Source organism: Pseudopodoces humilis, chromosome 7, assembly GCF_049639895.1.
Source record: "Pseudopodoces humilis isolate 2021_Gansu_Grassland_sample_001 chromosome 7, ASM4963989v1, whole genome shotgun sequence".
Lineage (NCBI taxonomy): Eukaryota > Metazoa > Chordata > Aves > Passeriformes > Paridae > Pseudopodoces > Pseudopodoces humilis.
The window spans coordinates 35,947,362-35,959,909 of record NC_142206.1 but is presented as its reverse complement, the minus strand read 5'-3'; the positions used below and the strand labels follow the sequence as shown (position 1 = coordinate 35,959,909).

General features: G+C 38.8%; 1 protein-coding gene across 2 annotated transcripts in view; it reads right to left on the bottom strand.

Moving 5' to 3' along the window:
• The window catches only part of SCFD1 (sec1 family domain containing 1), a 48,715-nt gene extending 36,623 nt beyond the window's left edge, over positions 1-12,092 (bottom strand). For both annotated transcript variants that reach the window (XM_005520315.3, XM_014249691.2), the window contains exons 1-7: positions 12,000-12,092; positions 8,367-8,437; positions 7,581-7,669; positions 6,514-6,604; positions 5,645-5,767; positions 4,500-4,587; positions 731-820 (exon numbers count right to left, since the gene is read on the bottom strand). In XM_005520315.3, the coding sequence (XP_005520372.1) occupies positions 731-820; positions 4,500-4,587; positions 5,645-5,767; positions 6,514-6,604; positions 7,581-7,669; positions 8,367-8,437; positions 12,000-12,030 (583 nt within the window). In that variant the 5' untranslated portion in view covers positions 12,031-12,092. The remainder of the gene's footprint in view (positions 1-730; positions 821-4,499; positions 4,588-5,644; positions 5,768-6,513; positions 6,605-7,580; positions 7,670-8,366; positions 8,438-11,999) is intronic.
• Between the last annotated feature and the right edge of the window lie 456 nt (positions 12,093-12,548).

Here is a 12,548-nt window from a genome sequence, read left to right as displayed (position 1 = left end):
TCACTTATCTATACAAATATGAAAATTCCGAAACCACAGATTTTAAGTGACTGAGGAAAATACATTAATTTGTATCACACAAACATTTAAAAGAACTGAATAGGTCCAAGGGAATCTCTCTTGAACAGACTGGCCCATAGCAATCCCAAGTTCTCCTTGTAGGAAAGCTATCTGAGATGGACCAATTTCACTTTCTACCTAAATTAAATGTAATCACTGTGAAATGTATCAGCTAAGCATCAAGGAAACTCACAAATAAAATAAGTAAACTTAATATATCTTCCTATTATATCTTCCTAACTTTAGGGTTAAAGTTAGGAAAGTTAGGCTTCCTAACTTTGCAGAGTCTGTGTGAGGAGTTTTTTTCTTCTAGTTCTGCGGGGTTTAGGGGATTGGTTTTTTTTTTTTTTGAGAACGACAAATCCAAACTCAAAGCACTATTATCTTCACTGCAAACTAGGATTTTGTTACAACAAAGTCCAAACCTTTGCATTTCAGTATTCTTCTCCCATTGATACTGAAGACTACGACTCAACTCCCATGAAGAACAGCCTTTATTGTACTTTGCAGTGATATAAATAAGTAATTTGAGCAAGACCATTATCCCACCCTGTGAATTACTGAGATTTTGGTCACAGATCTAATTCTGCTTCTAATTTTCTATATGAAATCACTAGACTTCTAGTTATCTCACTGAGCATGGAAAATATGCTAGAATTTGGAAACTTACCAAGTGTAACAAAAAAACAGAAGAGACTATCAACAACAGTGTCCATTATAGTTTCCATTTCTGTGTCTGTTATATCTGGTCGGTTAATGGCTAAAACAGTGTGGAAAAAAGAATAGGGTTAAATAAGTTTATGCCACTTAAATAGTGAGAGAGCAGTCCTCTTCTTATGTGATGGCTGTTAATAGTCAACATCTTTTGTTGCAGAATATATTACATCCTGAAATGTCCCTCATTGCACATCTATTAGTTTCCATCCCCCTTTTTTTCTGAGAAAAAAAATTTGCAGAACTTGTTTACTGCGTAAGGTAAAACACTACACAATCATTTCCAAATCTCTCTCACTGCACATGTAGCTTTTGGATTGTGTTAGTATTGCATTAACAAAAACCTACTAAGAATCATGTTATACAAGAGAAATGGCCATCCACTTGGCAAATGTTTTTCAGGAAGAAAATCCTCAAAAATTACCCGTGTAAAATAATTAGCTACCGTATGCAGTTATCGATATTTAAAATTTATAAAACCCATCTCTTGTATGGAGATTCCTTCTTTTTTATCAAAAATTTACCATCAGTCTCTAAATTAGGGGCAATTCCCAAGTTATAAAACATTTTACTTCACAGATAAGAGAGATTTCCCTCCCACATTTAGGTCAGAACAGGGGACATGCAGCAACATTTTTCTTAAGTAACTAACCCTGACAAGAATATAATAGCCAACAGGAAACATCAAATCAAATCTTATCACAGATCTCAAGTCAAGCACTGTCTCAGGATTCATGCCATAAATCCTATCCTTGTTTGTTTTACTTTACCTTTAAAAATTTCTCACATAATTACCTGTCTTATCCTCTTTCTTCAAACATTAATTTCAAAGCTCTAAACATTAATGAGCTTTGCATCCTAAATTTATGCATGGACAGCCATAACCATTCTCCACCTTTAAAGGTGCTTTTTCCCCCACAGCTTTTCTCCTGTAACAACTTTATGAGGCATGGATTATATTTCAGCAACTATACTCAGTAAGCCAAAGTTTTGACTAGGCTACCAGCAGCAATAGAAGTTTCAAGTTCCTGAAATATCAGCATCAAGAAAAGCAGACCATTCCCAATATCTTTATTTTTCTATAATAACAAAGCTTTGAAATTCACTGAGGTTAGCATTCTGTAGTTATCTCCAACTAATGGTCTCCCAGTTTACAGGGGGGAAAAAACCCTTATTTTTACTCTCTTGCCTTTTCCAATTTCAAAATTTATTTCCCAACCTGTTATTATGTTTAAAGCACTCATTTCTGATGTTTCAGTAATCTGCATATGGTCACTGCCCTCTAATTTTGTCTACCATGCACATTTTATGAGCACATTCCTTTTCTTGTACTATAGCAACAAACACAGATACTTAATATTACTGCTCCTTAGATCACCCTTTGAGAAACTTCATTAAGAATCTTTTGGTAAAATGTTCTACCATGTTTTCTATAAGTTTCTCTCTCCATTCTAACAAACTTACGGGAAATGCATCTATTACAGAAAAGTAAGCATACGACTCCTACATGGTCCTGTTGTACTACAAAATTCAACAAAATAGTAAAGAATGGTAAAGAAGCACTCAAATAGCATGAAACAGGAAGTCTCAAATATCAACTTTATATCAATATTGCTCATTTACTCTTCCCTCTACACATTCTTAGAAAAACAGAATCAGAGGGAGCCTGAGGGATTAACTAGTTGGTCCTCCTTTAAGATGAGTTAAACCCATGTAATTTCTGTATCTAAACCAATTCAAAGAGCTTCCCAGTCATAAAAATACCATAACGTATACAGGTAATCTAATATTTTTATATTCTATTTTTCAAGTTATAAAGTGCTCCTAATATCTGATAAGAAACTTTCTTGTTGCATTTAATTCATCACTTCCTGTCTATTACTAAACAGAGAGAATGTACGGTGTCCTTTCTGTCTAGGAAAGTCCTTCACATAATTGAAGGATTTTATGTTGCTTATTTGTCCTGACATTACCTCTCTGTAAAAGCCCTCATACAGCCAAGGAATCAGGAAACTGAAAAGTAACCTGTTTTGTTATATTTGTTCTTAGTTCACCCCTTCAGATACATTTGTGGTTACACACAGTGGTGCAGCTGCAAAAACAGCAGCCATCTTTAAGTACCCTCAGATTTACACTGACTTTTATAGATTATGAAACTGGCAGTCTCTTGCTAGGGTTACTCTTCATAGGCAAAAAACCCACTTCTTCCTCACCTCTGCATTCCTACTGCCTGTCTGTGTCAGATCTAGAACTCGAAGAATGAGACAGATCAGCTACTGAGCTCTAATGGAAAACTCATCACTCTCTGTGGGAGATCAGATTGCTGTTTGATAAGCTTTTGGAAACAACCCATTTCTACATTGGTTTAAACATGCTGGCAAATTTCAGTGGCCCAAGACAGGAAAATAAACTGATGGGTGCAAAACATTTTCAGTTATTTTAATTCTAATTCCTTGTCAGCATAAGAAATCTTATGACAGTAAATTAAGTATCTTTACATACATAGGAACGCATCACAAAACAATTATTATTGAAATTCTTCAACATTAGGTTCTTGTGAAAAAAAATAAAATCTGCTTTTCAAACAAAAATGGCCTTCATTCTGCCAATGGAATCAACCCCCAGTGTGAGACACAACTCAATTATTATGGATCCAGTTTTAAAGAAAGGTACCGACTTCAGATATTGGGCCAAAAGAGGAGAAAAATCTCACTGCTAAATATTAGACATACAGAGACTTCTCATCTCTATCTGGTTACAAGGGAGTATTCTATGCACCAGGAATTAGCTGTGTGACATTGTAACTACACTAAGTAATGAGAACCTGCTGCAAAAAGAGGATTATCTTGTCTTCTGCTTCTTCCCTTACACTGCATTTGTACATCACGCAAATGAGTTGGTATTTTCTAAGGAATGAGTCAATTAAACACACCCTGAAGCTCTGAAATTATTGGTTCTGATGTAAAAAGAGATGAAGAGTGAAACTACAGCAGAAGCAGCCAGACAACATACCCTGTAACACCCAGAGTAAGGAGCAGGATGGTGGAGTGGTAGTTCTCTGCACATTTAGCACATTGAATGGGTCAGAGGCATACATAGAATCAGCACAACGGAGGAAGAAAAATCATGTGGACAATTACGACAACTAGTATGTATGTTGACTTGAGCTGCCATAGCACCAAGGTACCTGACCTAAGGCAGCCACTTGCTTTGCTAGGTTCCAAACCAAGCTGAACAGAAGTCTCAAGAAAAAGAAAAAAAGAGGGTTCCAGGAGGCTGACTTCACTTGCAACTCTGAAACTTTATGAAGAAGCTGACATACTTGGCTCACATGCTTGCAGAAGCCATCAGTACTGCTTATTGTCTAGAATGACCTTCCCCACCCACAGTGACTATCTATCTATCATGTGAAAACAATATGTAACTTTTCCAATATTATTCCTTGTATAAAAAGTGTTACTATCCATAAATGTTTATACCACAGTTTTGCTTTGTTATTTAAAAATAGGTATTTATTTTTCAGTATCACAATCACCATGTAATAAAAGATGCTGAAATGAGCACCTAAGAACTGCTTCTTTCATCATTTTACATATCTAACAGATTATCCTGAATTCTGAGCAGATCAAAGCAAAATGAGGTAATTGCTGGTTATTAGCTATAACTTCAAAAGCAAATTTCAACTTCAGACATCCTGGTATAATTTTTATATGAATTCTACTTACCACGATATGAAACAAGCTCTTTGTTTTGGTTACACAATACAAACATATCATCTTCTAAAGTAATAAAATTAAGATATTGATCAAATACCTAGAAAGCAAGGAATAATGGTCAGAATAGTCCAGAGTAAAGTGTAAAAAAAAAACCCTATATCTGATTTACTGCTACATTTTACAGAGTATCTATTAAAAAAGAAATGCAAGATATAATTTATGAATTAAAAAGCCTCTGTAAGGGTTGAGTGATTAACACAAAATATTAGAGCACTGCAAAGTGCCAGAACTGTCCAATTGTTTCTGTGGACAAAGTTTCAGCAGCCAAGTATCACTGAAAAAACACATACAGAGGACATTTCAATATTATAGGTTCATTTTTTATGAATATGAAGGACTAGAACATAATCAGCACTGAGCTTTCAGGCAGAAGAGAGGAAAGAGGGCAATATCTGAACAATAAGACATTACAGCTCATGAATTTTAACTCTTCTGTAACACACCTGTACATTTAGGAAAAAATTAAACTTCTCTATAGCATAAACTATTAATGAGACATCATAACTGAAAAACAGATTTAAGAAAGTTAGTTTACAGTGCTACACCAAAAGGACCAAAGGCTGAAACAATACTAGTACTGTTCATTTTATTTCACAATGAGTTCTTTCTCTCATGCCAGTAGTAGTAACTGGAGTGAGAAAAAGTGAATGTATTTAAGTATATTACTTAATATTTTACAGGTTTTGATACAGCCATTCAACAAAAATAAAAGTAAATCCCTAACATATGCCTTTAAATCACAAAGGTATTGGAGAGTGCTCGTAAAAGTGTGTACATATGAACTATTATTTCAAATGAGAACCGCACTCATACTGCTCTTTTTGTGTATTTTGGAGATAATACTGAAATATATATGCCGTGAAAGCACTCATTCAGCTGATGCAATCAGGAATCCTCTGAAACCACTGTATTTCTCCTCTTGTCATTTAGCCCAAAAGTCTTGCAGCACTTGGGACTTTTGACAGCTGAAGTATGGTACTAAGCTACATTATTAGGATGACTGTAGGTTCTGTTTTTTCCCCAGTATACCTGAAAATAAGAATGCAGTAACACTTTTAATGGTGCTAATATTAGAGACAGGGAGACTTTCTTACCTTAGCCACTTGAGTTACTGCATTAGCACCTATGGCAGCATTTGCAATATCTTCCAGTTTACTTCTTGAAATGGCAGAAATAAAGTTTAAATAATAAGATTCATAAAGCTGGTTTCGAAGATCCTAAAAGCGAATAAAAATTTCCTGAATAAGTACTAATACATTTTTGACTAATTAAAAGAAGAAACAATACTTTTACTATGTGATGTTACAGTTATCCACAGTAAAACTAAACCTTCAGAAGTGCTTAGCTGTCTGTTCATACAGCTCTGCAAATGGTGTTTTGATTACATATCCAGACATAAACAACCTAACACAGAACTGAAAAAAACCAGGAAATGACACTTAAGCTAAAAGGCAGCAATTACAACTCCACACATTACTGCTGACCAAAAATACCCTTTGCTCTTCTCCTTTGGCAAAGACATCAACCGTCCATCCATCTCATTCCCAGGAATGTGAAAAATTGAGTTAGCCTAATCCAGTCTTCCCACTCAAAGGAGTATCAAATGGTGCAGGTGGTTCAGGATTGTGTCCAGTCAGGTTTTGAACCTCTGCAAGGATGGAGACTCCACAAATTCTCCAGGCAATCTGTTCCAGTGTTCAGCCACCCTTATCAAAATAGGTTATTCTAATGTTATATGGAATATTTGCACCCACTGTCTCCTGTATTTTCACTCCCCAAACTCTCTCTGAAACACAGAAGGCATGTTTACCCTTCTACTTGCTGGGAAATTGAAGTTTTGCATAATAATATTTTAGGTAATGTTTTCCTGACAAATATGTGATAGTTACATTCTGGTGAGTGGAGGATTACTTCACACACCTTGTTGAGTGGGCTCTTTTGAAACATTACACATGCAAGTTACCTGGCACATTCTGTCAATATTTTCTTCTGTTGGCATTACAAAGTACACAGCCGGAACATCTGGAATAGCATCCCGGTCTGAATGCAAAAGCCTGACAGGAAGAAAAAAGACATCTCTAGTGTGCTTTTTCCCTGATACATATAAAATCATAAGTTAAAGAAACTTTATTTGTACAGACAAATGTAATTTCCTACAATTTCCTTCTATATTTAGATAGAGTTCTAGCAAGAAAAGAAATTATATTTGTGTATTTTTGGCTGAATGTATTAATAGATGTGTTCAAAGTTTATTCAAAGCTCGAGAAAAGGCTTTACAAATGCTCAAAAACATCCATTCAGAGGAAGCTAAAATACCTCATCCATGAAGTTCATATATGAACTGTTGACATGGTAAAAAACCATTGTATTTCATTCTATTAAACTTGCCTTTCCTGCTTGAAGACAAGGTGCTTAGATGTTTTCCTCATGTTTCTCCTAATGTGTCAGCAGGTTAAGCTGTTTTATTATTTCTAGCCTTCACTTAGAAAAAGTTAATAAACTTGTAAAAAAATACACATATGTTCAAAGTTTCTTCATAACTATTACCACAGCTAAGGAATGACAACGGACTAGGTAAATGTAATCTAGGGAAAAAGAAATGAGAAAACTCTTAAAATAATACCTAAAGATTTCATGTTTGACAGTAGACAAGTAAAATCTATATGTAAAAATATAAGCAAAGAACATAAACAGTCCCATTACAGAGTTTGTGCCAATACAATTTTAATGGATATGATTGCAAAAGGATTTGTAGAGAAAAATTCCAAAATAATACCTAATGGATAATTTTTATTATTGAACAAAGGCCTCCTGTCTTGAGCAAGAAATCCTACTGAACAGTGTTTGGAACTATCTCTCCACTCCCTGATTCTGCATAATGCCATCTGATTTTAGGAACAAGTCACTGTATAATCTTTATTTTAGCAGTTATTTGTTCAATAATTTTTCATTAATTTGTTCATTATTTTGGGGAATATTAAGTAATGTTCTTTTTAGAAAAAAACTCCCGATTTTTTAAAAAGTACTTACAGATGTAAAGTGATCCCCATATCTCTCAGCTCTTTCACTGACAGCAAAGGTGAGATGATATCTTGGCCAAATCTGTCATAAATGAGAACCTGAAACAGATACACATCATCTTACAAAGTGCTGTAAAAAGTGGACACCGTAGAATACAGTGGATACAGGAATTCAGGTTCAGGGAACTACTACCCTAACTTCAAAAGTGTGTCAACATCTAGACACCTACCAATTTATAATAAATCATTAATTTGTCATGGACTTCCATTTGTGCTTACAAATAAATAAAATATAAAAGAAAAACCAAAGAGAAACTCAGTGATAAAGGAGGAAAAAGAACCATCACTTCCATCTCCTGGAAAGTCTTTTGTCAAACAAGAGTTTGCTGTTAGAAATTTCTTATTGTATGTGCAGAGTTTTCCTGACTGTATTTGGAAGAAAACAACAGGAAAATCAGAAGAATAGGAATTAGTGAAAAAAGACAGATGAAGAGACAGAATATATGCTTTGTAGTAGCAAGAACTCATGACCTACAAGTTACACGTTAAAGGTAATAAAGGTAGCCCAAGCTCAGCTTCTTCAAGCTTTCAATAGCTCTTCAATTTGTATGGGCTTCTTTCTGACTGCTATTTTTTCAGCAGCTCTGATACTCAATACTGTAATAATATATAATACATGAAAAATATTTTGTACAAGTTAATAACATAAAAATGAACTTGATTTAGTTAAAATCTGCAAACCTGAACTTTTCTGAACACTCTAAAATTCTCCTGTTCCAGTTCCAAAAGTTCTTACCTTCCATACTGGTTCTCCTGTGCTGTTTTTAACAGGAGGAACATTGAAGTTCAGCATACGTTTCAAAGCCACTGGAAAATAAAGCCAAAGAATGCTTTACTCTCTACACTTCAACAACAGGGACTAAAGACTTTAGCAGGATTTTATTATACCTTTCATTTGAAAGGAAAACCAACAAAAATATAAATGCAACAAGTCACATTTTCATTATTTTTATGTAGATTTGATTGACAAGTGTCTCACATCTGCTAGAATTTATGGGTTCCAGAGGACACAGCAAAAGGTAAAGGCAAGTTCTAAAACATTAACTCTCCTTAGCTATACAGGCTATATTCTAATATGGTTTGCCTTAATAATAATTCCAGTATCTTCTTGAAGATGCATTCTGTCCAGTGGGAACTAGTTTGCTTCATTCCCTGGTCTGCTTTTCCTACCCCACAGGGACAACACTATACACACCAAACAAAAAACACCTTTATGCCTGACTAAAATCAATACACAATTTGAAAGATTTTTGTAGGTGAGGACTGAGGCAAAGGCAGCACTGGTTACCTCAGTCCTATCTGTGTCTATCACCACTAAATAACCAGCTCCATTTAGCAAAGATCCAATGTTTTTTCTTATTTACATTTTTGCTTCTAATGTTGCAGCAGAAGTACTTCACCTTTCTCGAGATACATGCTGCATAGCTCAACCTCACTAGAACTCTGGCTTTCCTAATATCATCTATCCATGGCCAGGCAGTATTTCTGATGCCCTGCTTCCTCCTGTGTACAGTCCTTTCAAGTGACATTACTAGCAGTGAAACACAAATGTGGGAAAATCCAAACTAGCACTGATTGCTGGGTCTTGATGGGCTCCAGCCTTGCTCTTGCTTTATACTTTTTTCATTACTTTTTTAAACACCATGAAGCAGCCCTGAAAGCTGATTACAGGCTGCTCCTGGATTCTTTGGCCCCACACTGCTGTTGACATCTTCAGCCACATAAGCAGTTTTATATAAAGCTGTATGGTTATATGCTTTGGTACTACAGGTATTTGGTACAATACAGCTGAAGCAGCTGCATTGCAGAGTTTATAATCTAAAGTAAAACTTGGCATAAACTCTCTGCTAAGAAAGAGTAATCAGACTGTGATTGAATGTGCTGTGACAATCATGTCAATGTTCAGCAAGTGTCTGAGTTCCTTTTTTATCTTCATATTGCCATTTAATTTACATTAATGCTGAATGTTCTCTAGAGTAAGGATCAGGTTTTTACTGTGCTTGCACAATTATATGCTTTTGTTATGAAATAACAATTCTGGTTATGAACCAGGATAAAGGTCACAACAGATGGTGCACATACATGGTAATACTGTAACTAAATGATAAGAAACCTTTTTCTGAATATACTTTAGTTGGTGAATCTAGCTCCCTGGAAAAGACCTCCTTAACAGAAGACAACACGGATTCAGTTGTAAAAGCTGACTGAAATAATCAAGTAACAATTGTTGGTGACATGGACAGTGAGACTGAGTGCACCTGCAGCAAGTTTGCCAATGACATACAGCTGTGTGTGGCCACCAAATCACAGAATCACTCAGGTTGGAAAAGAACTCTAGGATCAGTGAGTCCAACCTTTGACTGATCACCACCTTGTCAACCAGACCACAGCACCAAGTGCCATGTCCAGCTGAACACCTGCAGGGATGGTGACTCTACCACATCCATAGGCAGTTCACTCCAATGTTTAACCCTTTCCATGGAGAAATTTCTCCTCAATAAGTTGGAAAGAAGGGAGCCATCCAGAGGCACCTTGACAGGTTTGAGAGGTGAGCCTGTGTAAATCTCAGGAAATTCAACAAGGCCAAGTACAAGTTCCTGCGTTAGGTCAGGGCGATCCCAAGCACAAATACAGGCTGGGCAGAGAACGGATTTACAGCAACCTTGAGGACTTGGGGGTGTTGGTGCTTGAGAAGCTTGAAATGACCTGGCAGTGTGTACTTGCAGCCCAGAAAGCCAGCTGTACTCTGGGCTGCATCCACAGCAGCATGGCCAGCAGGGTGAGGGAAGGGATTCTGCCCCTCTGTTTTCCTCTGGTGTGATCCCACCTGGAGTACTGTGTCGACACCTGGGCCCAGCATAAGAAGAACTTGAACCTGTTGGATTAAGTCCAGAGGAAGACGACCAAGATGATCAGAGGGTTGGAGTAACTCTCCTACGAGGAAAGGCTGAGAGAATTGGGTTTTTCCAACCTGGAGAAGAGAAGGTTCCAGGGAGACCTTATAGTGCCTTCCAGTACCTAAATGGAGTTACAAGAATCCTGGAGAGGGACTTTTCACAAGAGCATGTAGTGACAGGACAAGGGGGAATAGCCTTAAACTGAGTAGGTTTAGATTAGGTATAAGGTAAAAATTCTTCCCTATGAGGGTGGTGAGGCTCTGGAACTGTTGTACAGAGAGGTTGTGGATACCCCCTACCTGGAAGTGTGCAAGGCCAGGCTGGATGGGGCTTTAAGAAACCTGATGTAGTGAAAGGTGTTCCTGCCCAGAGCAGGCAGAGAGTTAGAATGAGATCATCTTCAAGGTCCCTTTCAATACAAACCACTCTATGAACACGGTGAAACAGAATAGAAAAGAATAAAGCTGTACAGAATATGAGCTCAAAGAAAATACACTTTATTAGACAGATAGCAAAGAGAAGATGGATAAAGGACTTCAGAGGAACATCAAATAGCACTATCAATGGTAGATGGCAGAGGAATGAAGTAGACTGGTACCAAAAAATGAAGCAAACTAGCAAAATATTTAAGGTCCATAGAGACTGCAACTGAGATTTTTAGGCAGATGATTTGAACTATTTCATGCTAACTAAATACATCCAGAATCCTCTATAACACCAAAGATACTGCAGCTGTCAAGGAGAAAGTGTCATGATTACAACTTAACTACTGACTACAACTTCGGCAAGCAAGGGAAGTAGAGGACTACGGAGCTGACATACCCTGTGCTTTTGGAGTATGTTCAAGGCTTTACGAAGCAGCATCAAGGCAGAGAAGAATCAATTAAGGACTCTCAGCAATGTCTATGAAAGGACTGAATAAGAAACCCTTTACTCATAGAAACCCTCATGCACAATTAGTTTAGTTGTTATTATCGTATTCTCAATTTCTTGAGGGTCAGTACACGCTCGGACCCCCCTGTATTGTCTAAACATGAACGTGACAACAGCAGCTTTATTTTTGCACCATTAAACGCTATTTCCCGTCGATGCTTCCCACGGGAAGAAAGCAACGAAACGGAGGGTGCGCTCCCACGGCCGCGGGGAAGGCACCGCTCACGGCCCGGGCCCGGCCAACTCCCGCCCCGGGGGCGCCTTCCATACCTCGGCGGCACCTACGGCCACGTCCCCGGGCCTGGGGCCCCAAGCGGGGCCGGGGTCCCTGTGCGAGAACTGCGGCCCGAGGCTCCGGAGCCCCGCCGCCCCGAGCCCACCGCCGCAGAGGCGAGGAGAAGGCGGTAGAGGGGCCGCCACCCCGTTGCCGGGAGACCCGAGCCGGGTGAGAGGGCGCGAATCCCCGCGGGGAGGCGGCAGGCGCGGCGGCGGCCGGCCCCGCTCCCCGGCCGAGCGGCTGGAGCGCGGGCAGAGCTCACCTGTCTGCTTCTCCCTGATCCCGGCCGCCATCTTCCCGCGCCGCCGGCCCGGCCGCGCCGCCCCGCCTGCGCAGCCGCCGCGACACGTGGCGGGCCGGGGGCGGCCCCACGGCAGCCGGGAACGCCCACTGAGGGGACAGCACAGGCCCGGGCTCTGCCCCGGCCGGCAGCTGCGCCGGGGACCGCCCTGGGGACCGCCCTTTGCACCGCTTCGCTGTAGAGGAGGCGGGAGGTTGTGCTCTCGGACTGAAGTTTCAAGAAGTAACTGAAACAGCTTTGATACGACCACCTGAAGACCAAATGAAAGGTCTGATGTTTCAAAACCAGGGAGCTAGCTACAAATAGTCATGAAGTTTTAGTGAGTTATCACAGCGGAATATAGTTACAAGTTTGCTTTCCTTTGCCTCAAGTCGCACTTAGATCAATCTTACGGGGAAAGAGCCCCTTGCTCCAGCTCAGCTGTGGATACAACGGTATCGGGATAAACACGCCATATACACCCTTATAGAAATCTACAGGTACACGAATGAAGCTAAAAAAAATCGTGTT